Consider the following 24,284-nt stretch of genomic DNA (forward strand, 5'->3'; position numbering starts at 1 on the left):
ACATGGTGTTTTGTTTCTGCTTTTCGTCATGAGATCGTTCAATTTGGAAAAGCCGAAGGATGCATGGAAAATCCAGAATAGTTTTGTTTTGTTATTGCATTGAAAAATCTTTAGAAAAAAAAATATGATATGAATATCATTTCCAAGATTACAGATTTAAATTAACACCCATGACATACAAAATTGCATCCTGAAGTAACATGAGTGTAACTCCTTTTGAAGGGAGGAAGATAAAGCAATTTGATAAGTTCTTTTCATGCCATCGCCTTTATACAGAACTACTGGTGGTTCCTTTTGTCATACACATTTCATACATGATTCAGGAGAGTTCCCATTGATCACCAATATAGCATTTCATGGGTAACCATTTGATCAAACGGACCCCATACAGAAACAGGAAGTCTGCTGTATGGTGCAATCAATGGGTAAAATAGCCTGACGTAGATGGGTGTGAAGCGCCATTGTTCGATATTGATCAAAAGCAATGGGGCTCATTGTTGGGGCGAACCATCTCCGGTGATTCCTGACATAACATTGGTCATGCTTGGACCTCCCTTGGCTTTCTTGTTGATTGACAAGAGAAGACAAGATACTTTAAAGGGGCAATGACATCAAAGATAGACAAATCCGCTGGTGACAACCTAGCATAGCAACATGGTCCAATGTATCAGTGTTTTCCCGCCATTACGAGCATGCATATATTATGCCCGATATTGACCCTTTTTTAAAACTAAAATCGAATGGTCAATCAAATTAAGGTTTTTACCAAGTATTGAATCACTCTTTAGTCGAACTTTTATGCAAAATTACGGTACAACCATTAAACAGCTACCTGAGCAGAATGTTTTCAACAGAAATGGTGATTTTACTTGTTTATAATGCACTTGTTCACCATTTTAATGTAATTTTGATATGTGTACACTTCTGAACTTTTCAGGCCCCTACCTAAAGGTTTTTTGAATAACTAAAAACACTTCTGCCGTTGAGAGCGGGCGTCAAAGGACAATGCCGCTGACTTCATTTGTGGGAGTTTGCTTTGTCATACATCCACGCTGCAACAAAGCGGCTTTATCTACTTATGACGTTTTGAGAGTGATTACGTAACGGGGCTTTTCGCAAATCTCGCAGAAAAGCTCTGGACAAGGGCATACAAAATGATTGTTTTTTTTACACAATTGAAACCTATTTATAATCATATGACTCGATTTCCTTATTCATCGAAAACATTTTAAGTTGAATTCAGCAAAGTCCACGACTTGACATTTTCGTTCAAGCAGGTCTTTAAAGAATTCACACAACAAAGTTTCAAATGCAAAAAAAAGGATCAATAATTAACTGTAATGAACCACTCAATTTTGCAACATTGAGTCATAAAAATGTTCACATTCTATGAAACAGTTTAGCTTCAACCATTCTGCAAAGTCACGGACAATTGCCAAAATGCCGACTGAAGAAAAGCGCAGAAGTGAATTACCTCATTTGAAGGAAATTGTCATGATTGAGCTTCCTGCCAAGATGACTCTTAATTTAGAAAGTAGAGCACGGAACAAGGGCTTTTCCTTAGGGGACCAGGAAACAGTTTTTTTCTTCTCAACTTAAAAAAAGGCCCAAGATCTATAAAGAAATGCATTGTTCTAAAAAAGAAAAATTAAAGTGATGGTGAAGGAGTTTTTTCAAATAAAGAGGCGACATGGTCTAAATTCTAATACTGTGAAAAAACGTATATAATTATACGCAAATTGAAACCTACCCCCCCCCCATCACCTTTGCTTACTTTGTTTGTCGCAAATGAATTAAGCTTAGTATAAACGTGAACTCAATTCCTATCCAAAGATAAACCCCTTTGATAGTTTCATTGAATCAACTGATCACCAAAAGAGGGTTTGACTTTTTAATGATTGGCCAGCAGGACCAGTTAAATTGGCGTTTCACTTATCTGTCAGCTTTTTCACTGGTTCATATTTCAAAGTGACGGTCTTCAGGTGTTTTAACTGGCCAGCATTTGGCCAATGGACTACTGTTAAAAAGGGAGAACGCTTGAAAATGAGTGTTTGTTGAAAACAAGTGGAACTCTTTTAAAAAAACAAAAATAGATCAATGACATATTTTCCCTGTAAATTAATCTGTTGGTACCTGTCTTCTGGATACATACTCTTTGAAATGTGGGGGGAAAAATAATCAAACAATGCCCATGGTGAGTACAATGTCATGCATCAAAGACAGAAACTAAGACGTCAATCATTTGGAACTGAGTGGCAAGCTCGTAATAAATTCAGTATCCCACCACATGGTCAGGTTTTTGTGGCTGGGGGGAAATTTTAACCCTCAGTAATTTAGTTTATTTTCTTAACCACAGTAGTGAATTCTTGTGTTGAAATGCCAACTATGAATGATCACTTCCCACAACTGATTTATGATATTTACACGACAAATTCTGACCATGGAAGTAACTTGTAAGGTCCAGGGACATCTCTCCAGTTCACTATTACTTTTTATTCATGACCTTACAGTACATCTGGGTTTGAAGTATAATAGCTTTTCCTTTTACTACAAGGCTACCTTTTCTCCCACAGAAATAACTGTTTGCTTTAGATATTTTGGTATTAAAATCCCCTGTAAAAAAATAATATTTTGAATTAACCTGGTATACAGCAGAACAGCATTTTCCAGACCAAGGCCAAGTTTCTTAGAGCTGCTTAAGCACAACAAGTAGCTTAGCACAAACAATTTATGCTTACCAGAATAAGGTTAACAGCCAAACTATCATGCCACTAGTAACATTTTTGACTTGTATCCTTCCCATTTCTGCTTAGCAGAAAACTGGTAAGCAATATTTTCAGCTCAAAGAGGACTCTATGAAGTTGTATCCTTCCCATTTCTGCTTAGCAGAAAACTGGTAAGCAATATTTTCAGCTCAAAGAGGACTCTATGAAGTTGTATCCTTCCCATTTCTGATTAGCAGAAAACTGGTAAGCAAAGAAAACAGGGTTCTTAGTCGTTGATAGCCTGTTCAGAAAAAGCTTAGTTCACAGCAAAATGTTATGCTTAAAATGTAGACCTAAAGGTAATGATTTGACAATTCCCAAACACCGATGTTGTTACAAACATATTAACGGCGTTGTGTAACTGTCTGCACATCAGCTACGCGGTAAAACCAGAAGCACAAACAGAAGTTGAGACAATGACAAAACGTTTTAGACTTCCTCTGTCTAACACTTTTTGGGGGTTTGTCCCCCCCCCCCACCAGGGCGGCGTTGGGAAATGCTTTTGATTCAATTTCTGGTGTGAAGTGGAAGGAGATGATTGGTGAATAAACACTTTTTCTAAAACTCACTTCCTGTCAGCAAAAAAATAATAACCCTCCTGAAGCCAGAACAGTAGCGCATCCTGGGTACCAATGTACCACGAGTGAAGGCTGCTCTATTGTTTATACCCCCATAAGGCCATAGAGGAAGGAAGAAATTCAGCCAGTTAGCATCCAATAATAACCTAGTGGTTGTCCAATAATCGCTAATTGACTGGCCCTTGTATTTATTATGTCTCCATTTCCTGACCTCTCTTTTTTAAGGTCACACGTGAAATGGCTACTCGGTTTTTTATTTTGTATTATTATTTTTTTATCATCAGTTGTTTTTGTTTTCCTCAACCTGGAGAGAATTCCCCTCTTCAGAGTTTATTGCTTCTGGGATGTTGAGATTAATGTTTCCCAGAGATTTATGGTGTTTAGTTATGCCTGATAAATAGGGCCATTAAAAGCCACAAAAATGTGTGTTATGTGAACTTCAGTCAGACATCCATAAAATTGGGGATACACAAGGGGCCAAGCAGTCTCCAGTCAATGAATTTACAGTGATAACAAAAATTACACATGATGCGTCAAGTGTTATATGGAGGGATTGTTAGATCCAAATCTTTTAATTTTCAATAATAACCACATTCTGCAACCACACAGTGACAATTTTATATTATAGACATTTATTGGACCTTTGCACAATCATTGTGAAGCGCACTTACACGTGCCAAATCTGTTTGCTGTTTTGGGGATCAAATTATACAGAGAGGAATTGACTCCCAAAATTATGGAAATGGTAGATGTGCATTTTGCGGTGGTGTGTTGGGCATCTGCAAGGGGTTCAGGGAACGATTTCCCTTGTAACAGAGAGCAAAATGTTTCACAAACTGTTTCTGTCGCTACTCAAACATCATCATTTGCTACTCAATATTGGCATTCAGTGAGCACAAAATAAGTTCATCTGATTGTTTTGCTATGCAAAATTGCTGGACGAAATCACACCTGGGCTTAACAAAAAATTTTTTTTACAAAAAATCTGTTTAACAGTGATTTTGTTTGCACTTGTAAGTGCTTACTTCAGATTTTGACTTGGTAAGGATAGCCCATTTGATGCGCCAAGAGAATTCTATTTTAGGGTAACAGGTGTCATTAAGACAGCAGTTATTATTCACGTCAATCAAGGCATTAGAGCCAGGCATTGATAAAGATAGATTAGTCTACTCACCTCCTAGATATGGCACCCAGGTGTACAGATTCCCTTGGAATGGCTCAGTGTTGTACTTGGAGCATTGTTCATGCCGGAAATCTTCGGAACCTTCTGGGCAATCCTGGATGTTGCAGGAACCGTAATTTCTGTCTGGTCCGACACAATTTGGTTTAAGACCAGGCCTGTTGAAAAGAAAAGTAGCAAACTATTAAAAGTGATCAAGGGCAAGAATTTGGGGAAGGGGTAAATTATTGCTAAGGATACGGATTACTTAACATTCACTGAAATTCGATTAAGAAGTTTTGTTCATGGTTCACTAAAAATTGTACGACTAAATCACTTTGCTTACACAATTTTCAAGCAAGCAGGGTCCAATTTCATGACCCTGCCAAACATAAATTATGCGTTTCTGTCGCACTGTGAAGCGCGTGATTCTCAGGTCGCTAGGTCGCTCAGGCCCCAATTTAATTGAACACTGGTCATTACCCTTACTTATTAACTTCAGTAATGCACATTTAAAACCGAGTGCCACGATCAAAACAAACTCATAACGCATCATCAAAAACTTTGTACCTTTTTTAGACCACATACTAGCTAAATTACCACCTGACAAAACCTAAACCAACACATACTGTGAGCCTCTCCGCATTAATGAGATTTCACCCAAGTTCATTAGACAGGAGTGGTGATTAACAGTTGATTAAATCTGAGCAAGTGTCAACGCATACTGTCAAGGCGGGAATGATATATATCTGCTGCTGTTATTTTGCGAGAAGACTGGATTCATTGTTATAGCATGGTTGAAGAAACTGGTTCAGTGGCAGGTGTGCCATGTGCATCATGCAGCATTGGGTAATGGGACAGCTTTCCCCAAGCTTAAAAATAGGGACCCTGTCCTAAGGTCAAATTTAGTTTTGTCATGCACTCATTTACCACTATAGACAGAGTCCTAATGTAAGTGATAGGAAAAAGTCTCACGTTGAAATAGTGCAAAAGTCATTTTATTTTATGAAAAAAAATTGAGAAAACCTTTGCCTGTCAAAAGGTCAATTAATTGAATATCCCAAAAAAATCACGCAGAAATAACTAAAAAGTGCTTTGTAGAAAAACCTACAGACCATACATTTGAAAATTGCACTTGAAGGGTATCAAACACAGTGGCATTTTACAACATTTCAATAGCAGTGAGGTACCTACAAATGTAAATTGCACTTGAAGGGTATCAAACACAGTGGCATTTTACAACATTTCAATCTGCAGTGAGGTACCTACAAATGTAAATTGCACTTGAAGGGTATCAAACACAGTGGCATTTTACAACATTTCAATAGCAGTGAGGTTTCCTACAAATGTAAATTGCACTTGAAGGGTATCAAACACAGTGGCATTTTACAACATTTCAATAGCAGTGAGGTACCTACAAATGTAAATTGCACTTGAAGGGTATCAAACACAGTGGCATTTTACAACATTTCAATAGCAGTGAGGTACCTACAAATGTAAATTGCACTTGAAGGGTATCAAACACAGTGGCATTTTACAACATTTCAATAGCAGTGAGGTACCTACAAATGTAAATTGCACTTGAAGGGTATCAAACACAGTGGCATTTTACATCATTTCAATAGCAGTCAGGTACCTACAAATGTAAATTGCACTTGAAGGGTATCAAACACAGTGGCATTTTACGACATTTCAATAGCAGTCAGGTACCTACAAATGTAAATTGCACTTGAAGGGTATCAAACACAGTGGCATTTTACAACATTTCAATAGCAGTGAGGTACCTACAAATGTATTTTTCATTTCCACTCTTATCTATTTGAAAATGAGTGGATAACAAAACTGAACTTGACCATAGAGTCACTCTTTAGGAAACTCACATTAAAAAAATCGCAAAACTTGCAGCAGCCATTTAGAGTTGGAGGGTTTTGTTAAAGTGATCACCTAGACCCTCTACTTCATAAAAGCCGTCTCATAAAAAACAGAGAACAGCTCAAGGTTTCTTCCTTGTCCGAGCTGAGCTTCGACATACCATACCACCATCCCTGCTCTATAAACATACCTTGAAGTGATGCATTCTCTCTCCTGGTAGGAGACTCCCCCTCCACATGATCTGGAACATTGGCTCCATTCATCGCTCCAAGGACCCCATGTGTCAATTTCTGGTATCAGTCCTTGGCTTGATTCAATACCAACCTCCCCATCAATGGACCCATTAACTGGCCCCTCACCACCTTCAGAAACTAGCCCACCTCCAGTCACAGGACTTTCAATTGTCTACAAAGAAAAACAAATGGAAACAAAAGCTTTATTATTTCTTCAGTATTTAATGGGGTGGGGGGGGGATAGGTATTAAACCAAACTTAAACGAATTCTCAATTTTCCAGCAATGTTGTGGTTAAGACTACAAAGTCTGAGACAATGTCCAACAGGGAGACTGAGACGTGACACAAGACGGACACAAATAATTCCAACAAATCTGTACTGTATAAGAAGCAGGCCAACTTCATTTATTTATTTTGGCCATTTAATGCTGAACCACTGCTTTTTCCCCATATGATGGCTTCACTCAGCCTTCACTGTGTACTATAATGTAATATCGTCCCTCTATTGGGAGAAAACACAATAAATATCCACAGTGTGAGCTTGAAAATTACACTTGCTAGATTTAGTGTGTTTGGGTTCCTTTTTCCGTTGTTATGTTTTACGATTATGAAATTAAAGCTCTGAGTCCTCTGCTTCTAAGACCGAGTTATACAGAAGAGTTTGTGAAGTTTTTAGTTAAACACTTTGCCAAGCAAAACATATTAATCAATCAATCACAGTTGATCAATCAATCACAATCAGTCAAAATCAATCAATCAATCAATCACTCATCACTCAGAGTGGCAGTATATCAGAATCAGAGGTAGACTAGGGTATGCTTCAAATATTTTTATAAGACACTTTTCTTCTGAATGTATTCTCCTTAAAGTTTGTTAAATAATGTGCCTTTACCTGAGCCACCTCATCCCCAGCATGAAAACCAATATCAATACTAGTCATCCTATTCAAGGATCCTACCACCACAAAACCACACAGTGATTCATGGTGATTCTAAAATCAAAACTTGACAAGATTCCAACATCCAAATTTTCACTAGATTTGGTCATACCTTACTTTTTACTGAAATTATGCCTCAGAATATACACCCTCAATATTTGTTGCACTATTTGCTCCAAGAAGCCATCAAGGCAAACTATTTTGTGACTTTCATTCTGAGTAAATTATGCTATCCAGTGAAGTTTACAGAAGGAATTCCTGAGAGCATAAAAGCTGCTCTGTGCTCTGAAATGCATCCAAGGCCACGTGATGACATCATACTGAGAGTTTGTCAACAAAATAATAACATCCGAAACCACCAGCCTCACTCCAATAATGCTAACCATTCACACAGTCTGCTGATAATTGGGCCAGTGTTTAGTTTCAATAGGATTTCCAAATGGTTCCTGATGTATTTTTGATTTACTGTGGGTGGTAAAATGGTTTAGAATATGAAACTTGTGGCTGATTCTGCATTCCAGGGGTTCAAGTGATTCCCCCATTGTAAAACTAGAGGCATTAACTTAAATCTTCTTTTGAAACCACCAGTCATTAAATTCTAGAAAACATAAATAGTTGAAGGCCTAGACTTAATCTGACAACTTGTTGAGATTTGGTAATGGTAGAGGAATTTCAGTCTGAAATTCTGCCTTTGGGTATTTGGTTTTGGACAACAAATTGTGTTTGATTGACAGATCGTTAATCAAACCTACTTGGGCAACTGACAGAAACATCTTCTTGAATTAAATCAGGGTTAATTGTAAAATGTTGAAGATTATTTTCTGAATCACTTCTTAATAAAAATAGGTTGGTGATCAAGGAAATTTTATGACGACCCTTGTTTATGAAAATTACTTCACTTTATTATAACAAGTTTTAGTTGAATCACTTGGGTGTTGATTGCACGAGGAAAAGGCATTGGACATTTATTTGAGATATATATTCGCCATGGTCTGCGACTTTGAGTAAGTGCTTTAGTGTTACACACAATAATTGGTTTGTGATAATTTCTAAAATCAAAAAAGCTTGTAGATAAACAGAAAAGAAACCTGCTCAACAAACTGAATAAACCAAAGTCCAATTTCATAGAGTTGCTGAAGAATCCAAGCACAAGTAGCTAAAACACAAAACAATTATGCTTAACAGATTGAGGTTAACACCCAAAGTGCTCCGTCTTGCCATGGTCTTATGTACCATTTGTTACTGGTATCCTGCAATTTTTGCTGAGTGTTGCTTTAGGTCGATGCAGCTCTATGAAATTGGGCTCAGAGTTTTGGCTAAAAACACCCATAATCAGTATTCCCTTTAAGACATTCCTCAACCAAACCACTTGTGTCTTGCCAGAGTCCCAGTCCTCCCAGGGAGCAGGGAAGCCTTTCTATAAATAGACAGTCCATGGGGGACATTGTGACTTCCCCAGCCTTGACGCTCTGACTCATCCCACAACCATGCCTCACCAATTCCCCAAACTGATATTGATTGATGACTGATAACTCAAGAACACAACAAAAGTCAACTTCTGTATTATCTGGTAAAGCTGTTTGATGTTATGGTCAACACCAGGGGATTAACCCACCCACACAAAATATGATAACTCTTTGGTATGTATTTGTCATTGGGGTATTGACTACTTTTACAGTAGTTACGAGGTATCTTTTTGTAAGCACAGGAAGTTGGTTACATAAGTTTAACCACAATTATGTGGTTTACTCTAAACATCTCAAAAGTTGTCAATATTTTGTTGGTGACAGCAACAACACATTCTTTACCCTGTCTGGAGGTTGCAAACAACAACAACACAAGGCTCATGGGAAATTAAACCCTATGAAATCATGGGTTATTTTAATCTTGGAAATTATTTTGTTAACCCCTTCAACCAGTCTGCAACCCATGTATATTTCACACTAGCTGCTTCCCCAACCCCCACTAAACCCTTCAACCATCTTATATACCCTGATTTTGGGCCGTACAAAGATTAATTAACGAGAGCGGGACTTAAACCTGATACCTCTGGATGAATGTGCCTGAGCTCTACCAACTGAGTCATCTAGTCTTCCTATTTTGTCAATATTTTGTTGGGAGGGGGGAACCATACCCAAGTTTACAATACATGGAAGCGGCAGGAGTGGGATCACCTTTATTTCAAATTGCATAGGGGCAAGGCAAGAAGTAAACTTCCAATAAATGTCCTGGTTTCAGGAACTACCATACCAAGATCCTTGATATCAGGTGGAAATAAATAAGTTGGGAATATTTGAGAATTGAGATGTCTCTTGACGACAGATCAGGGTAACCCATAGTAAACATTGATCACACCCTTTGACTTCAGGATGTGGCTTGCTGTGCTTTATTAACTAATCCATTCGCACAATCTACAGAGGAAACTAAATAGACTCGAATCACAGAAATAATAATATCACAATCTAAGGCAAACAAAAAAACACCAGTTGATTGTCCTTGGTTTTTTAAAAAGTGGAGGATGCCTTTTTTATTTTCTATTTTAATTTGTATATTTTTAATTGTTCATTTTTGAGGGAGTAAAAAGCCAGACCAAAAAGTGTGACAGATGTGTAATTTAGAAAACCCTAGAAAAGGGGGTTAATGGTCTAAGAATGGTGCCAAGATGAAGCAACTATTTTGTTAATTATTCTTTTTTGGTGAATAAAAAAAAAGTGCACAACTTTAAAGCAGGATGAAGGTGGGAATGATCAACAGGTGTTTTTCTGAGCATAAATAAATGATGTCTAAACTTAATGAACTGGACACATGGTACACAATGGTGCATGTTATTTTGCAAGTGTGATAGAAATATTAAAATATATAAATCTCCAACAATGAGTTGAACAAGAGTTTCCAAAATCCCAACATTAATACAACTCCATGATAACACATAAAATGACCTCAAGGCAAGTTTTACTAAGGGAATAAAAGGGTAGCTACTAGTTCTATCACGGCCGCTTGAAACAGGCATGGTCGTATTGCCCTGTGATAAAGGCCCTAGCCGACAGTTTCCGGTTCCGTTCGTGCGCATGCGCGTATAGTCTTGGTGCAACACGTTCTGGTTTTCCTTTCACACACAGCACGGCCAACTCACCGACAGCGCCTGCATTGCTCAAAACAAGAAACGTCTTGCATCAAGACTAGCGCGGAGTATCCGCTCACAACCGGTTATATACACTGGTCATTATCAAAGGTTTAAACACCCCCTAGTGACGCGCTCTCCACCAATAGGAATAGCGAAACTGTCTGAGGTATTTATGAATGGAAATTACATTTGAATAAATCTAGTGTGAATATTTTTGATTACAATAATGTTCTCAAGACAAAAATTAGGGTTCATCCAAAGTTCATCAGCATGAATGGAGTACCACTTCCACCTCCAGAATCCTCCAAAGGTAAGCCATCTAGAAATAATATAGGTGGATTTACTTTGGCAACTCAAAAGGTGAGAGCAGATCTCTCAATGATAATCTTAAAGTAAACCCTTCAAACACCCCCCCCCCCCCCCCCAATCTATCCCCAACATCCTTTTCACTTATCAAAAGATTTTCCTAAGCAGGTAATTCCTCAGCATCACAAAAGGCCAGTGAGGGGTCTTTTTTATGGATTGGATACACCATTGAGTGGGGGTTATGTAATCTGCTTATAGCCTTTAAAGTGACAGTGGTATTCATTGTGTGCGTCAAGCCCCTTGTGTGGTCATATGTCACCTTTAAGAAAGTATAAGTCTGCTGGGTCTGAGATACTGAAGCCATTGTTGGAAGGCTGCAATATTTTACTTTAATGGATCAAAGGATTGGTTTAATGTTTATTTCTTCATCATATTCTTCTTCGTATTCTTCTTCGTATTATTCTTCTTCTTCATCCCTGAAAAATATCCTGTTTGAATGCCCAGTTCATTTCAGGATTCAAATCAAACAGGTTTGTTTGGCTGGACGGTTTTAGGCTTACCATGGCATGCTAAGCATCTATTATTATTACTAGAGTGTTGATTCCATGGCCTTCTTTCACAGAGCTACTTTTGCAGAAAGTATTGCATTTTCTGCTAGGCAAAAATAAGCAGGATACGACTCAGTTTGTCACAGATGGAAAATATGACATGGTATTTTGGTGAAAAACCTTATTCCTGGAATTATTTTGTTATCATGCTTGTAAGCATCCAGCTCTATAAACAACAAAAGCGGCACCCTTTCCAGATGAGATCCAGTAGTGTAAATGCTGTGTTATTATTATTATATTATTAAAGGCTGTAACAATCCTGCAAAAGCAGATACTGTAGATGAGATTATCAATTAATTACTCTCTGTCATCTCCAGAAAGTCTTTCCAAAATGTAAAATGATTAGCAATATTATTTGAGTCTGTTCTGCATTTATTATCAGCATTTATCAACACAGTATTATAAGCATTAAAAATTATTATCAATACCAAGAACATGGACTTTCAACTGGAATAAAGCACAGCATCACATCTTGACTCAAACTTTAACTTAATTTTGTTACCGATCAACACCACTGAAAGTGAAAATCGTTGAAAAAAAAAATACTGCAAAAAGTTACACATTAAGGTCTTCTGAAGCTCACTTGGTTTAAAAAGAACCAACCACTATGCGAAGCAGTTCAGCTTGACCCGCTCTACCATTCATGAAACACACACAGTAGGCCTACCTGCTTCAAATTATCAGGATGTCAGATTTCTAGAACACAGAGGACTGAAATTCATCGTCTAAAAAAACAAAAACAATGCTTGCATAATCTCTATTCAACCAACCAAAGTTCGTTTGTTAATTTTACAAATAATAAGAGTAGATGGCCAAATCAATGGAAGGTTGGAAAGGAATAATCATCCTGTCTAATGTTCAAATCTCACAATATCCCGCAAATTAAAATCCTTCCCTACAATCCTATATATGGCTTTACAATTGTTTGTACTGCTAGAATCAATATGAGTCAAACGTGAACAAAACTAGAGGGGTCTTAACAATAACTAGACTCCTCTACAGTGTGGTCGCACGCGGTCCTCACCGGATGTTATGTCAGAAGTCTCACAATAAGATGCCGATGATGAGTCAGCCTGAAGATGAAATCCTCAAAATAATTTGTCTCTTGTGAGCCACACCACACACTAATCCAGTCTGAGTCATCATATAAAGAGAATCCCCACAAGTGCTGGGTGATCAGTTGACCCACAAGGTCAGAGGGTTTACCTGCTTCATCCCAGACTTAAAAAGGCACTGGACACGTTTGGTATTTACTCAAATAACTGTTAGCATAACATTTTACTTGGTAACGAGCAATGGAGAGCTGTTGATAGTAAAACGTTGTGAGAAACGGCTCCCTCTGAAGTAACGCAGTTTTTCAGGAAGAGGTATTTCTCACTCAAATATAAAATGACTTCAGGCCTGAAGCCTTTTCTAAGGCATCTGAAAGCGCACCAATTTGTGCAACAAGGGTGTTTCTATATAGTTGTTCTTTTGCAACTTGGATGACCAATCAAGTCCAAATTTTCACAGATTTTTCACTGTATGCATATGTTGAACTTTCAACAAATTTTATCTGTAGTTCATTTTAAATATGAAAAGGTTGAATCTGTTCTGGGTAAAACTCTAGGTGAAACCATTTAAAAACATCAAAAGGTACTAGTTAATTTTCAATAATAGAAAGTGACTTTCTTTTAAGCGTACAGGTGAATCAACAAAGGCAAACAATGAAGTCAACTGAAGTATCACCTGCATACACAAGACAAGAAACCATCTCTCAGACACCAATAACTTCACAACAAACTGTCAACAACAAACATTGTCACCACAAAACAGACAGTCTGCTTCATGTCTGAACACAGCCATGTTTACAACTTTTGCAACAAAACCACAGCTATTTTTAAAAGATCACTTCCGGCTCCTCCCCACCTGTAAACACTTCTCCAACAACAAAAAGTCACATTTTGGAACAAGGAAAGACAAATCAAGTCGGCGGCTGGCTTTTTACTTTGACTCCCGAGATTGGCTCATTCAGGACCACCTAGGGTCTCCCTGGAGCTATTAGTGCACCATGATGGAGAACACACACACTTGAAACAGAGTCTAGAACCTGACAATAGCCAGTTGTTACTTCATGTTTGCCTTTAGAGAGCTCTGTTTTTGCGTAAATAGCACCCCTCTAGTTTAAGTGGGTTCTGTTGAGAGGTCAAGAAGGTCAAAGTGTCAATAAAGACTCAATAGCATTAAAAAGGAGTTGATATTGCAGACCTGTAAAGTGGAGGGAGGGCAAGCAGTTATTGACAGACTATAACCACACTCCATTGTGATTACTCTAGATAGGTTCCAGAAATTTATCAAAAAGGTTCCTAAAAGATTCCTTTTAAAATTACAAAAGAGGTCCAGGTAAGTTCAGGCATGGAGGAATAAATTAGATCCTCCATGGTTCAGGGCACACTTTCATAGAGCTGCTGGACCACAACAAGTAGCCGTCAGGCACAACCAACAAATATCCACACTGGATGTTCCAAGTCAAGGAAGCAATAATTTTTTTCATTTTAGACTTTTCCAGTTTTGTTTTATTTGATTTGTTACAATGTATATGTTTCAGATGTAGGCTTAGTACCAATGTTTTTTAGCAGTGGAAAAAGTGGAAATTTTTTAAGAATAAAAAAAATCACACAAAATTGCGTCTGCTTTAATCTCCAATTAGCTGATATCTCAGAAGTTACCAAAAGTGTGATGGTGGCGCTTTCGCCGAGAATCTGGGGCCTACAAGTCTATGCAGGGCTGTCATTTTATTCTCTCAGAAAAGAACATTTGCAATTTATAAAGTTTGTTTGCAGTAACACTTTGAAAAGGGGCACTTTGGACAAGGCCATGCAGGGCAATGGAGTCCCAGTCGCTCTTATTCAGCTTCGTTTGAGAATTTTCAGCCAAGCCTTTATATGTATTGTTGCACAATTGTAGAAATAACGACAGTCAATGTCCTTCAAAGCTGACCTAAAATACACAAATTGTGCTACACCTAAACGTTTTGTTCCGTCAGATCCCAAGAAGTCAAAGGGACAGTCTAGGACCGGTGAATAATGATAATACTATACGTCTGCAAAAGGGCATCCCACATTCACAGACTTGTTACAAAAAACTCCTCTTTGTTGATCAAGCCTTTTTTACAGATGAGAGTATCCACATAGAAGTAATTTCAGTGACTTCTCCATTGAATGGTTCAATAAATTCCTCTGTTGACAAAGTAAATATTTATCCGCTTGTTTATTTAAACTTGACTCGTAAAAGGCACTGCCAATTTGTGCACACACAAAAAGCGCTTGGAAAATTTCTATGTGCTTTTTTAATGGCAGCTGATTACATGGGTGCATTGGTACACCGTAATTCTTCCTGCTTGGTTTAAAGTCAATTACCAATCCAATAAAACAATTCCCACAAGCTCATTTGAAGTTTAGTGGATGGTCCTTCAACATGAAAACATCAAGAAAATCGTCGTATATTTTGTACATGTAACATAACAATAATAAAGTCGCTATATATGACAGCTTTTTCTTTTTCAAATATCGCAAATGAGACTTTCAATAGGGGAATCAATGTGTGGTGAAGAGGCCTGGTTTTTGATAATTTACCTCGACTTCGTCTCGGTAAAACTCAAGAACCAGGCTTTGGCGGGTTTAAACCACTAGTTGAAAACCGATTCAACACACTTTGATTCCCATTCATAAATAAAAGATATCAACACTTTTTTGTCAAAAAGTAAAATAAATGCAAAAATTATAATTGTTCAATGATTTCTTTCAACACAACACCCCTCCAGCTATGCAATGGTAAGGCCCTCCTTATAAGGAGATTGCTGTGCGCGTCGCGCGTATCGCGTGATGTTGCACAACTGTTCCAGCCGTTGCTCTCAACCAATAGGAATGAAGAAATTGTCTTATAAGCACAGGTGCAAGCTCGCGTGTCACGCCCATGTTTCAACACTTTTTACTGGTGTTATGTCATCCTTTCAAACACCCCCACGTGATGCCCTCTCGACCAATCAGAATGGATAAAGGTCTTAGGTATTTATGAATATATAATAATTTAACTGTTATGTACTTAAATAGAAAATAAATCTGCAATCCAGGGAATGATTTCATCCAGCATTTTTGCATAGCAAAACATTTTGGGAAAAAAAAAAAATTGTGCGCCCTGAATGGTAATATTGAGTAGCAAATTGTGACTTTTGACTAGCAACAGAGACATTTTGCATAGCATTTTGCTCTGCTATACAACAAGGGAAATCATTCACTGCATTATGTTAAAAATACTTGTTTGCAGCCTCTGCCAACCAGTGAATTGAATGGCAAGCTAGTTTTAAGCTAAGGCATAATCCCCAGACATACTTTTAATACTAGGACCAAAGAATAGGGTCTCTAAATACAGGGCAGTACTTTGCATTGATACTATTCATCCAGTGTGTATGCCTGCTGAGTAGATTATAACGGGTGACTGAAAACTCTTGTGGCATGCACTGCAGTGACTGTGATATATGGGCATGCCTTATATAGGGGTAACCAGTTTCCGATTCTGATTAACACAGATTCTGCTTTTAAAATTCCTACTTTTTAAATTGAACTTCAATCTGGATGTTTCGATGCTTTTCAGTGGTAGAACGTTTTAACAGGAACTTAGAAACATTTGGAATATGAGGCACAGTTTCTAGGCAGTATGTATGCCTATATTAAGTTGCTCCATGGTATAACGCAGGCAGCCAGCGGTGAAAAGTTCCTATTTCTACCCCTGGTTTAACTTGCCCCTGTAGGAGCAATCCATTAATTTCAAAATGCAGTCCACTGTGGTTTGCAAAACTCGGTCCTTTAGAATAGGCCAATTAGTTTTATGGCATCGAAGCACCCATTAGAAGCTCTGTCACAACACTATACAAGTGCTTCTCATTTTATTGATACGCACTCCATCATCCATCCCAATGTTTTGTATTGTTAAAAACCCAACAACAGGAATAATGCATGTAGTTTTATGGCATGTAACACCCATAAACTTCTTTCTGACTACATGGAACTATTTACTATTGACTTTGATCAGCACCTACTGCATTGTAATAGTGTACATTCAATCTTTGCTTGAAGCAGGGATGAAGGACATGCAACAATGGGGAGAGATTGAGCATGGTTAACAAGTCACCTTGATCTTCTTGTATATGAATGCAGCCCACGCAACAACAAGTTGTATAGGGGCCTCAGACTGTAGTGTTTCCAGACTGGGATTGTTGAAGTCCCCAAATAAAACTGGTTTTACAGACTGCAGCTCTAAAGAACTAATTCTTTATTTTTAAATGTAGTTTTGTATCTTTCAAGAAAATCAGAGGGTGAATGGAAGCACTGGTGAAGGGGGATCAGTGACAAATTTCAAGCTTGAATTGAAGATGATGTGTAAGCAAGTCAAAATAATTGACCCTTTCCTTAACACAAGTAGGCCTACTTCAAATTTCACCCCACTTTATTATAGCTATTTACTGCCACTGCCCGCCACCTGAACCCATAGTGTATAAATTGATACCTGACCTAGTACCTTTCACCACACAAATCCAGTGTGTACAACTTGTGAAAAATCTTGTATGAAAATATTTTGTTTTTTAAAGGTCTTTTGATCGAAGTACAATGTGCATTCTTCTCACACATGTTTAAGGTATAAATTAAGCAAATCTTCGGTGTCAATTGAAATATCACGAACGTGTACAGAAGTTAACAAAGTAGTTTCCAAAGTAAGAGTTAATCCCGGTTAGCCTCACGATTTACTAAAAATTGGTGTCGTGCATTTTGATAATAATCTCACACACAGTATAAATGTATTTCTGAAAAATCACCCTTATTGGACAATATTTTATGTTTTGTGAGGAAATGTGTGTATCATGTTTATCATGAGTGCTCCACTGTTTCTCTGGTCAACTCGAAAAGTTACGTCACTTTTTCAAGACAGCGGTTTGGTTTGTGACAGTGAAAGTTTTTATAAACTTTTTTAATCACACAATATGTTTATTTTAACCAAACTCATAGAATAGTGGTTAAACAATAAATGCTAGGTTTTTGTCAGTAAATTATAAAAATCACTCAGAAAATATATTATAAAGTTACATTTTTCCTGCCAATATTTTTTCTGTTCACACAACATCATCGCCTTGTTGTTGTAATCAATGGACTAGAATTTGAGTGAAGCACAGACCACGCAAGTGTTCTAAATGGCAAACAGACTTGCTCCTTAATGTAGCTATTACAAACCAAACTCAATCACTTCAAATCATTTTATTACACCAACATCGTACATTGCTTTTGAGCAGAAAACTGCCAAAACATCGGACTTCTGTGTTCCTGCTGGTTTGATAATTGTAAACAGAACAAGCTCACTTCAGCCTAAAGGCCTTGTTCAACTTTGTTAGGTCAACAAATTAAGAAAGCTACCACAAGGGTCAATGACACTCTGCATAAGGTAGATGGCATTGGCAACTTTAAATGTTATCCCTCTCTATATCAAGTATGTCATTAATGTTATGAAAATAGTCTGGACCCCTTTTAAATTGAATGTTAGAATAATAGACATTGTTATGAATAAACACAGGGAATATGACTGCAGAGAAAGTACACTGATATTATATAAATTAAAAGTAGTGGGGAAGAAAGACAAAGTGTATAACTCTGTGGATTAGGTTAATTTTGGGGGGATTTGTAAACGCAGATTTTTTGATAATTTCTATCCAAGTACATATAAAGAAGCCGAGTGTTTGGCCTATTGTTAGAAGTGGTAAAACATCTGCTCCAGAATTGCAAAGGTTGTGCATTCGAATCCCTTCCGAGGTTTGCCTAGTTGGATTCTATCATAAGACCTGGCAAGTACAATAGCCTTTTGGAAGGTAGGGCACTGTTTGGTTTGAGTTTCTACAGACAAGTTTACCTAATTGCTGCGTCCACTCACACACGTTGGTACATGATGGTTAAAAACACAAATTATAATAGAACAAAGTCATTAATTAACATTTATTGCATGTGAGATTGCTGAAACAGTCCAACTTGATGTAGACATTTGAAGCAGAGTTTTAAATACACAAAAGCTTGAACAGTAAATAAGCCTTTATCTCTCAATCCAAGAAAAGAAAGTTAGGAGAGAGAGTCTTAAGAGGATGAAAAAATAAGAAATCAATTACCGGTAAAGCCGTCGTCCAAGCAGACAACAGTGTTGCTGTAACAAGCAGAGTGGCTATTGTTGAGAACATGGTTGGCTGCAGGATCTGTGTACAAAGGAAACAAGGAGGTCTTTATAGCAAGTGAAATGTACAGGAATTCAGTATTCAACTTTGTCTATCGATTTATAGCCGATCCTCCCTGGCCATCACAATATTGGCGATTGTTACAAATGAACGCACCGATGGACCGTTTTACTGCTTTCAGATTAGTTCTTTCATTCAAGTCCACCATACTGAATAATTGACAATCCTGGTTTAGTTGTATTCCGCTAGACATATAGAAGAACCTCTCATTAAAGCCAGTGGACACTATTGGTAATTGTTAAAGACCAGTCTTCTCACTTGCTGTATCTCAACATATGCATAAAATAACAAACCTGTGAAAATTTGAGCTTGATTGGTCGTTGGAGTTGCAAGATAACTATGAAAGAAAAAAACACCCTTGTCACACGAAGGTGTGTGCTTTCAGATGCTTGATTTCGAGACCTCAAATTCTAAACTTGAGGTCTCAAAATCAATTTCGTGGAAAATTACTTCTTTCTCAAATACTACGTCACTTCAGAGGGAGCCGTTTCTCACAATGTTTTATACTATCAACCTCTCCCCCTTACTCATTACCAAGTGAGGTTTTATGCTGATCATTATTTTGAGTAATTACAAATAGTGTCCACTGCCTTTTAAATGATGAAGGTGCCCTGTGTCCAAATTGTTATTGTACGCCTGTTCAAGAAAATAGCAACTGAAGAAATTCTTCCCCCTCCCCACTCTTTTTTTTTATCTGAGAGAACTAAGATACAATAAGTACATCTTTCTCTATGAATACACAAACTTTGTATCCATTCTCCAGCACAAGATATCAGGCCATTGGCCGGAGTGATAGATACTTTACAGAGGCAAAGAAGGCGATTGCCTCCGTGCCCCCTAGTCATTGCCTTGTTGCCACAGTAGAACAAGTTTTGTACGCACAATTTTCGCAACAAAATTCCACAGGTGGCTTTTATTGTATTTTTCTTAATAATTTTGACAAAAACCAACGATGATCTTAGGTTACAAGGAGTCAATTGTGTATGACTTATAAAATGGCCCTTTTTTATTCAATGAGGTAAATCAGACTTAGACGACTTACAGATTGAAATTGAAAAACAAAATCACCCCTAGACAGATGAGAGAGGGGGAACCTGGTTTATCCATGACAAAAAAAGACTTTTTTTGACAAGATGATTAATTCTTAGCCCCTGCATAGAGGCCCTGCAGGGTTCCAGTCTATAAAGGGGGGTTTATCAATAGAACCGCAGACACAGTGTGAGTCATAATATGGAGTATCTGGTGTATCTGGGGAATCTACCTCTCTAATTGGCACCCCAAAGTTGTAACCAGAGGCCCAGTGTAGGAGACACCTAGCTATCAGGAGTGAAACTGGTTTGGGCAAAATTGGGTAAAATGGATCTCGCATATGGCTGCCTGATTGGAGGAATTAACACGTTGAGCCTAGAGGGGAGTTGTTTCATTCAGGTCAAACCGCAAGGAATCAAAACTGACTTGTGTTGTGGGTATAATGATATCAGCAGTTTAACATTAAATGATCATTTGATATGATTTAAGAAATGAGCTATGAAGAAGGGACCGCAATTGCTCACTCTGAGGTGCCGATAAGTTAGACTTATAGGCCTACTTCATTTCAAAAGATGCAATGTGTAAACATTATCTAAATTTGTAATATCTTTTAAAAAGTTTCAATTGAAAAAAAAAATTGCGTTGTACTTTGTCTTTAAAATATTTACTGATCAATAGTGAATTGGTCAGAATAAGTTCATTTGTGACAACATTTTTAAAACCCAGTCCTGTCTCAAATTAGGTGGTCCAAAGACCACAATAATTAATATTTTAATCAAATTATCAGTGTGCAGAAAAAAAACCCAGAAAAACATAAATCTCAGTAATTTCTCCTTATTTTTTTGCATTTTTCTGTTGAGTAATTCTATGATAAAAATATCAACATATTTTAGTAAAAAGTAAAAAGTCTCAATCTCTGACCCTTTCCCCAGTACTTTATGTAAGAAAGTAAAACATTTGCATATAGGCCTAAAGTCAATCTTATTTAAAAGTGAGAAAACAAGCCCTGTGGTCTACAACAAATTTATTGAAATCCAAGCCCACGCTTACATAATTTACAGTGCTGTGTATAGACAATACTGATGGTAAAAAGGGGTCACCCCTAAGTTTTGTCTGGTAAGTTTACAGTGCTTTGTTTATTCAGTTTATTTGACCATAGAGCAACAGATTTGACACAGGATGTCTTTTTAAAACCAACCAAGAAGAGAAGAATGAGTACAACAATCTATTGTGTTTGTTCCATCACATTCAAACTAGTGTTTATTACTCCTAGCTACCCATTGAATAATCAATGTCCATGGAATCATGGTACACCATGCACTCAGACCATAGCACATGGCTGACATTGCCTATGTTTTTATATGTGCATTGAGGCATGTATGTGAATGTGCATTGAGGCATGCATGTGAAGGCCATATCCTCCCCAGTTTAACTTCCGTGGCTGAACTTAAATCTTCTGTGAAAATTGTGGCAATAATGCACATAAAGCATTGTGATATTACAAATGTCAATAGTTTACATTTGTATCATTTTCCAATTGGGGGGGGGGGGAGTTTAAGTAGAAGAAGCACTAAAGGCTTATGCCCAACATTGACTTGCACTATCTGTTGTGGCGAGGGACAAAATGATATCTTATGTTAATACAACATTGTATGCAGTTAGTTTCAACAAATAGATCCTGTCAAATGGCTAGTCAATTGTGCAGGAGGTTCCTAAAGCACCTCCCTGGTCATAGTTTCTTGTTTGGTTACACTTACAGCTAGTTCATTTCAACATGATCGTTTTTTAGTACAGTAGCTTTAAAGTGCTCCTACTCTACTGTACTACATTTTTAGGTCATACCGAACTTTGTACCGTTTTCTTCCTCCTTGCTCAATGCTCACAGCCCGGAGCAAGACTGTTCATTGCTCTATGCTCTAGAGATTGAGGACCACAGATAATCGCCCACAATGGCACTAGGACTAGGAGCAGTTTCGGGAACGAATAATTCTGAATTCCCCTGTGCATTCCTGAGCATTGAATTTAAACCCGTCATTTGAGCTCGCTTGAGACTCGCTTAGCCAAGGGAAGGCTATAAATCAAAACAAGATGTTTCATCTGTGTAACAGCCTACATGTGAACATGTCAGTGGGTGGCTAAACATTTCCACCAGAGAAACTAGCTCCAAGTTTTTAATCTTTGCACGTTTCACACTCGTTCAAATTTGTGTGCTATTGTTGTTGCTTTTATACCAACAGTGTGACTGGCTGAGCATAGAACAAGGAACAGATTGAAGTGTAGCTATAATAACCAGGTCCAAACTACATCAAGTTTTAATTTATTACAAAATGTTTGCATTAATAACCTCGGTCCTAATTTGGTTGGCAAGTTGTTTGCAACAGCTAATTCTATTTTCTCTATAACAAAATCATTACTTTGAAAACAAATTTTCTCCCCAAAAAAGCGCAAGAAATTTTTACAGTTGATTTAGAATAGAATACAACAAAAACTTATCAATACTTCTAATTAAACAAACTTGTTGAAAGACTACCCTATAAAATGCAGACAATTTTAGTCCAACAGTTTAACTGTGCATGGAGGCTGGGGGAGCCAGAGAGGTGAATCTAGAGGGGGCGGGCGTGGGGGTACACGCCCACTTTTGCTTTTAAAAAAAAAGGGAGAGGATCAAAGTGAGGTAGACAAAACAAATTCCATAGCTGGTCCTTTTTTAGCTCAAATTAAATAATTAGTACCCTGTGAGTGTCAGGTGAGCCTTGTTAAAATATAGTTTCTAATCTAGGAAGTAGTTTACAGAAGAAGGGGCTGTCTCGTCTGCATGGTGCATGATGAGGCCTCATAAAATTGGCCATGAATTGTAAAATAAAAAATAAGCAAGGGTCTAATAAAGGCCCAATTTAAAAATTATAAGTCACAAAGAGCAGTGCACAAAAGACAGCGTAAAGTTTCACTCTAATCCAAATTTAAGTTACACTCTACACCATTTCCAAGGCGTGTGTATGCATGCACGTCGGAAACACACCCCCGACTGGCAACCACCATCGGTGAATATTTCGTTGGCATAGATAGATCATAGAAATTAGATGAAATGAGGACAGAGCAAGAAGCACCAGGCCAAGAATATCTCATTCGACCGTACTAATTAATTGAACTCGCAGTGTAAACCTTATTCTAGTTCGTTGAGATATCGGGGAGCTACGGTCTACAACACGATCAGGGACCGACAATGTAAAACATAAGCACTAGCACTGCGGTAGAGTATATGAACAGAGCAAGGGAATAAACAAACCAGATAAAGAAATGGACACCGGCTGAAATCAACTTACAAGAACAAAAATTATCAGTAACAATTTCATGTCAATCTTGTCCTCGTGTTTGTTCTATGGTTGGTTTAAAAGAAGATAAGGATATGTTACCTTTCCGAAAGGACGATGACCAGCAGCACAATCCGTGGAGGTTTGTCAGCTCAAAAACCCCAAGTCACAATTCTGATGACATCCACTTGCACACAAGCCAGGGGGAGTATTTGCCGGCGAATTGAAAAGTACGCACGTGTGCTTCGTACCTAGATGAAAACCATCATGCACCGTTGCACAGCAGACCTGCCAAGTTTTCTATGAATGAGATATGCTAATTAGGACACGTCATAACTCGTACCTGGAGGATGGTTGGTCAGTCACTCGGTCACGTAAAACCCAGCTGTTACGTTGACTGGGCGCACTTGTTGATGACCAGCGATTGCCAACTGGGCGGAGCTATGCAAATATTCTTGGTCACTGAACTTTTATAACCAATCAGCAGACGTAACACTTGCTGGATCTTTCGGTGTATCACAAACTGCATACATTGTATCACAAACTACTTGTATATGGATGTATCAATACATGCAATAGGTTCATCAAAGCGGATGTTACGGATTGTTTTTCTCACAGGAAATAAACATCACAAAAATTAAAAAACGGATACGCTAAAATACTTTGTAAATAATTAAGTTCGTAATACTTGTCTGGACCACAATGTTAGGCTTTGTTCTTTTCAAGATTTAGAGGTAAATTTTATATAGGGGTGTTGTGCACAACAGGGGGTGCATAATAATAATAATAATAATAATAATAATAATAATAATAATAATAATAATAATAATAATAATGATAATGATAATGATAATGATAATGATAATGATAATGATAATGATAATGATAATGATAATGATAATGATAATGATAATGATAATGATAATGATAATGATAATGATAATGATAATGATAATGATAATGATAATGATAATGATAATGATAATGATAATGATAAGATAAGGATAATGATAATGATAAGGATAATGATACTGATAATGATAATGATAAGGATAA

At 37.5% G+C, this 24,284-nt stretch overlaps 1 protein-coding gene across 1 annotated transcript in view; it reads right to left on the reverse strand.

Annotated features, from left to right (window-relative positions):
• Window positions 1–23,428, reverse strand: part of LOC117291147 (papilin-like) — a 66,625-nt gene extending 43,197 nt beyond the window's left edge. Inside the window, exons 1-4 of the mRNA XM_033772699.1 lie at window positions 23,331–23,428; window positions 18,766–18,849; window positions 6,565–6,779; window positions 4,518–4,681 (exon numbers count right to left, since the gene is read on the reverse strand). Coding sequence (XP_033628590.1) covers window positions 4,518–4,681; window positions 6,565–6,779; window positions 18,766–18,834 — 448 coding nt within the window. The 5' untranslated portion in view covers window positions 18,835–18,849; window positions 23,331–23,428. The remainder of the gene's footprint in view (window positions 1–4,517; window positions 4,682–6,564; window positions 6,780–18,765; window positions 18,850–23,330) is intronic.
• Window positions 23,429–24,284: the final 856 nt, after the last annotated feature.

The sequence above is a fragment of the Asterias rubens genome, chromosome 1, assembly GCF_902459465.1.
Source record: "Asterias rubens chromosome 1, eAstRub1.3, whole genome shotgun sequence".
Taxonomy (NCBI): domain Eukaryota; kingdom Metazoa; phylum Echinodermata; class Asteroidea; order Forcipulatida; family Asteriidae; genus Asterias; species Asterias rubens.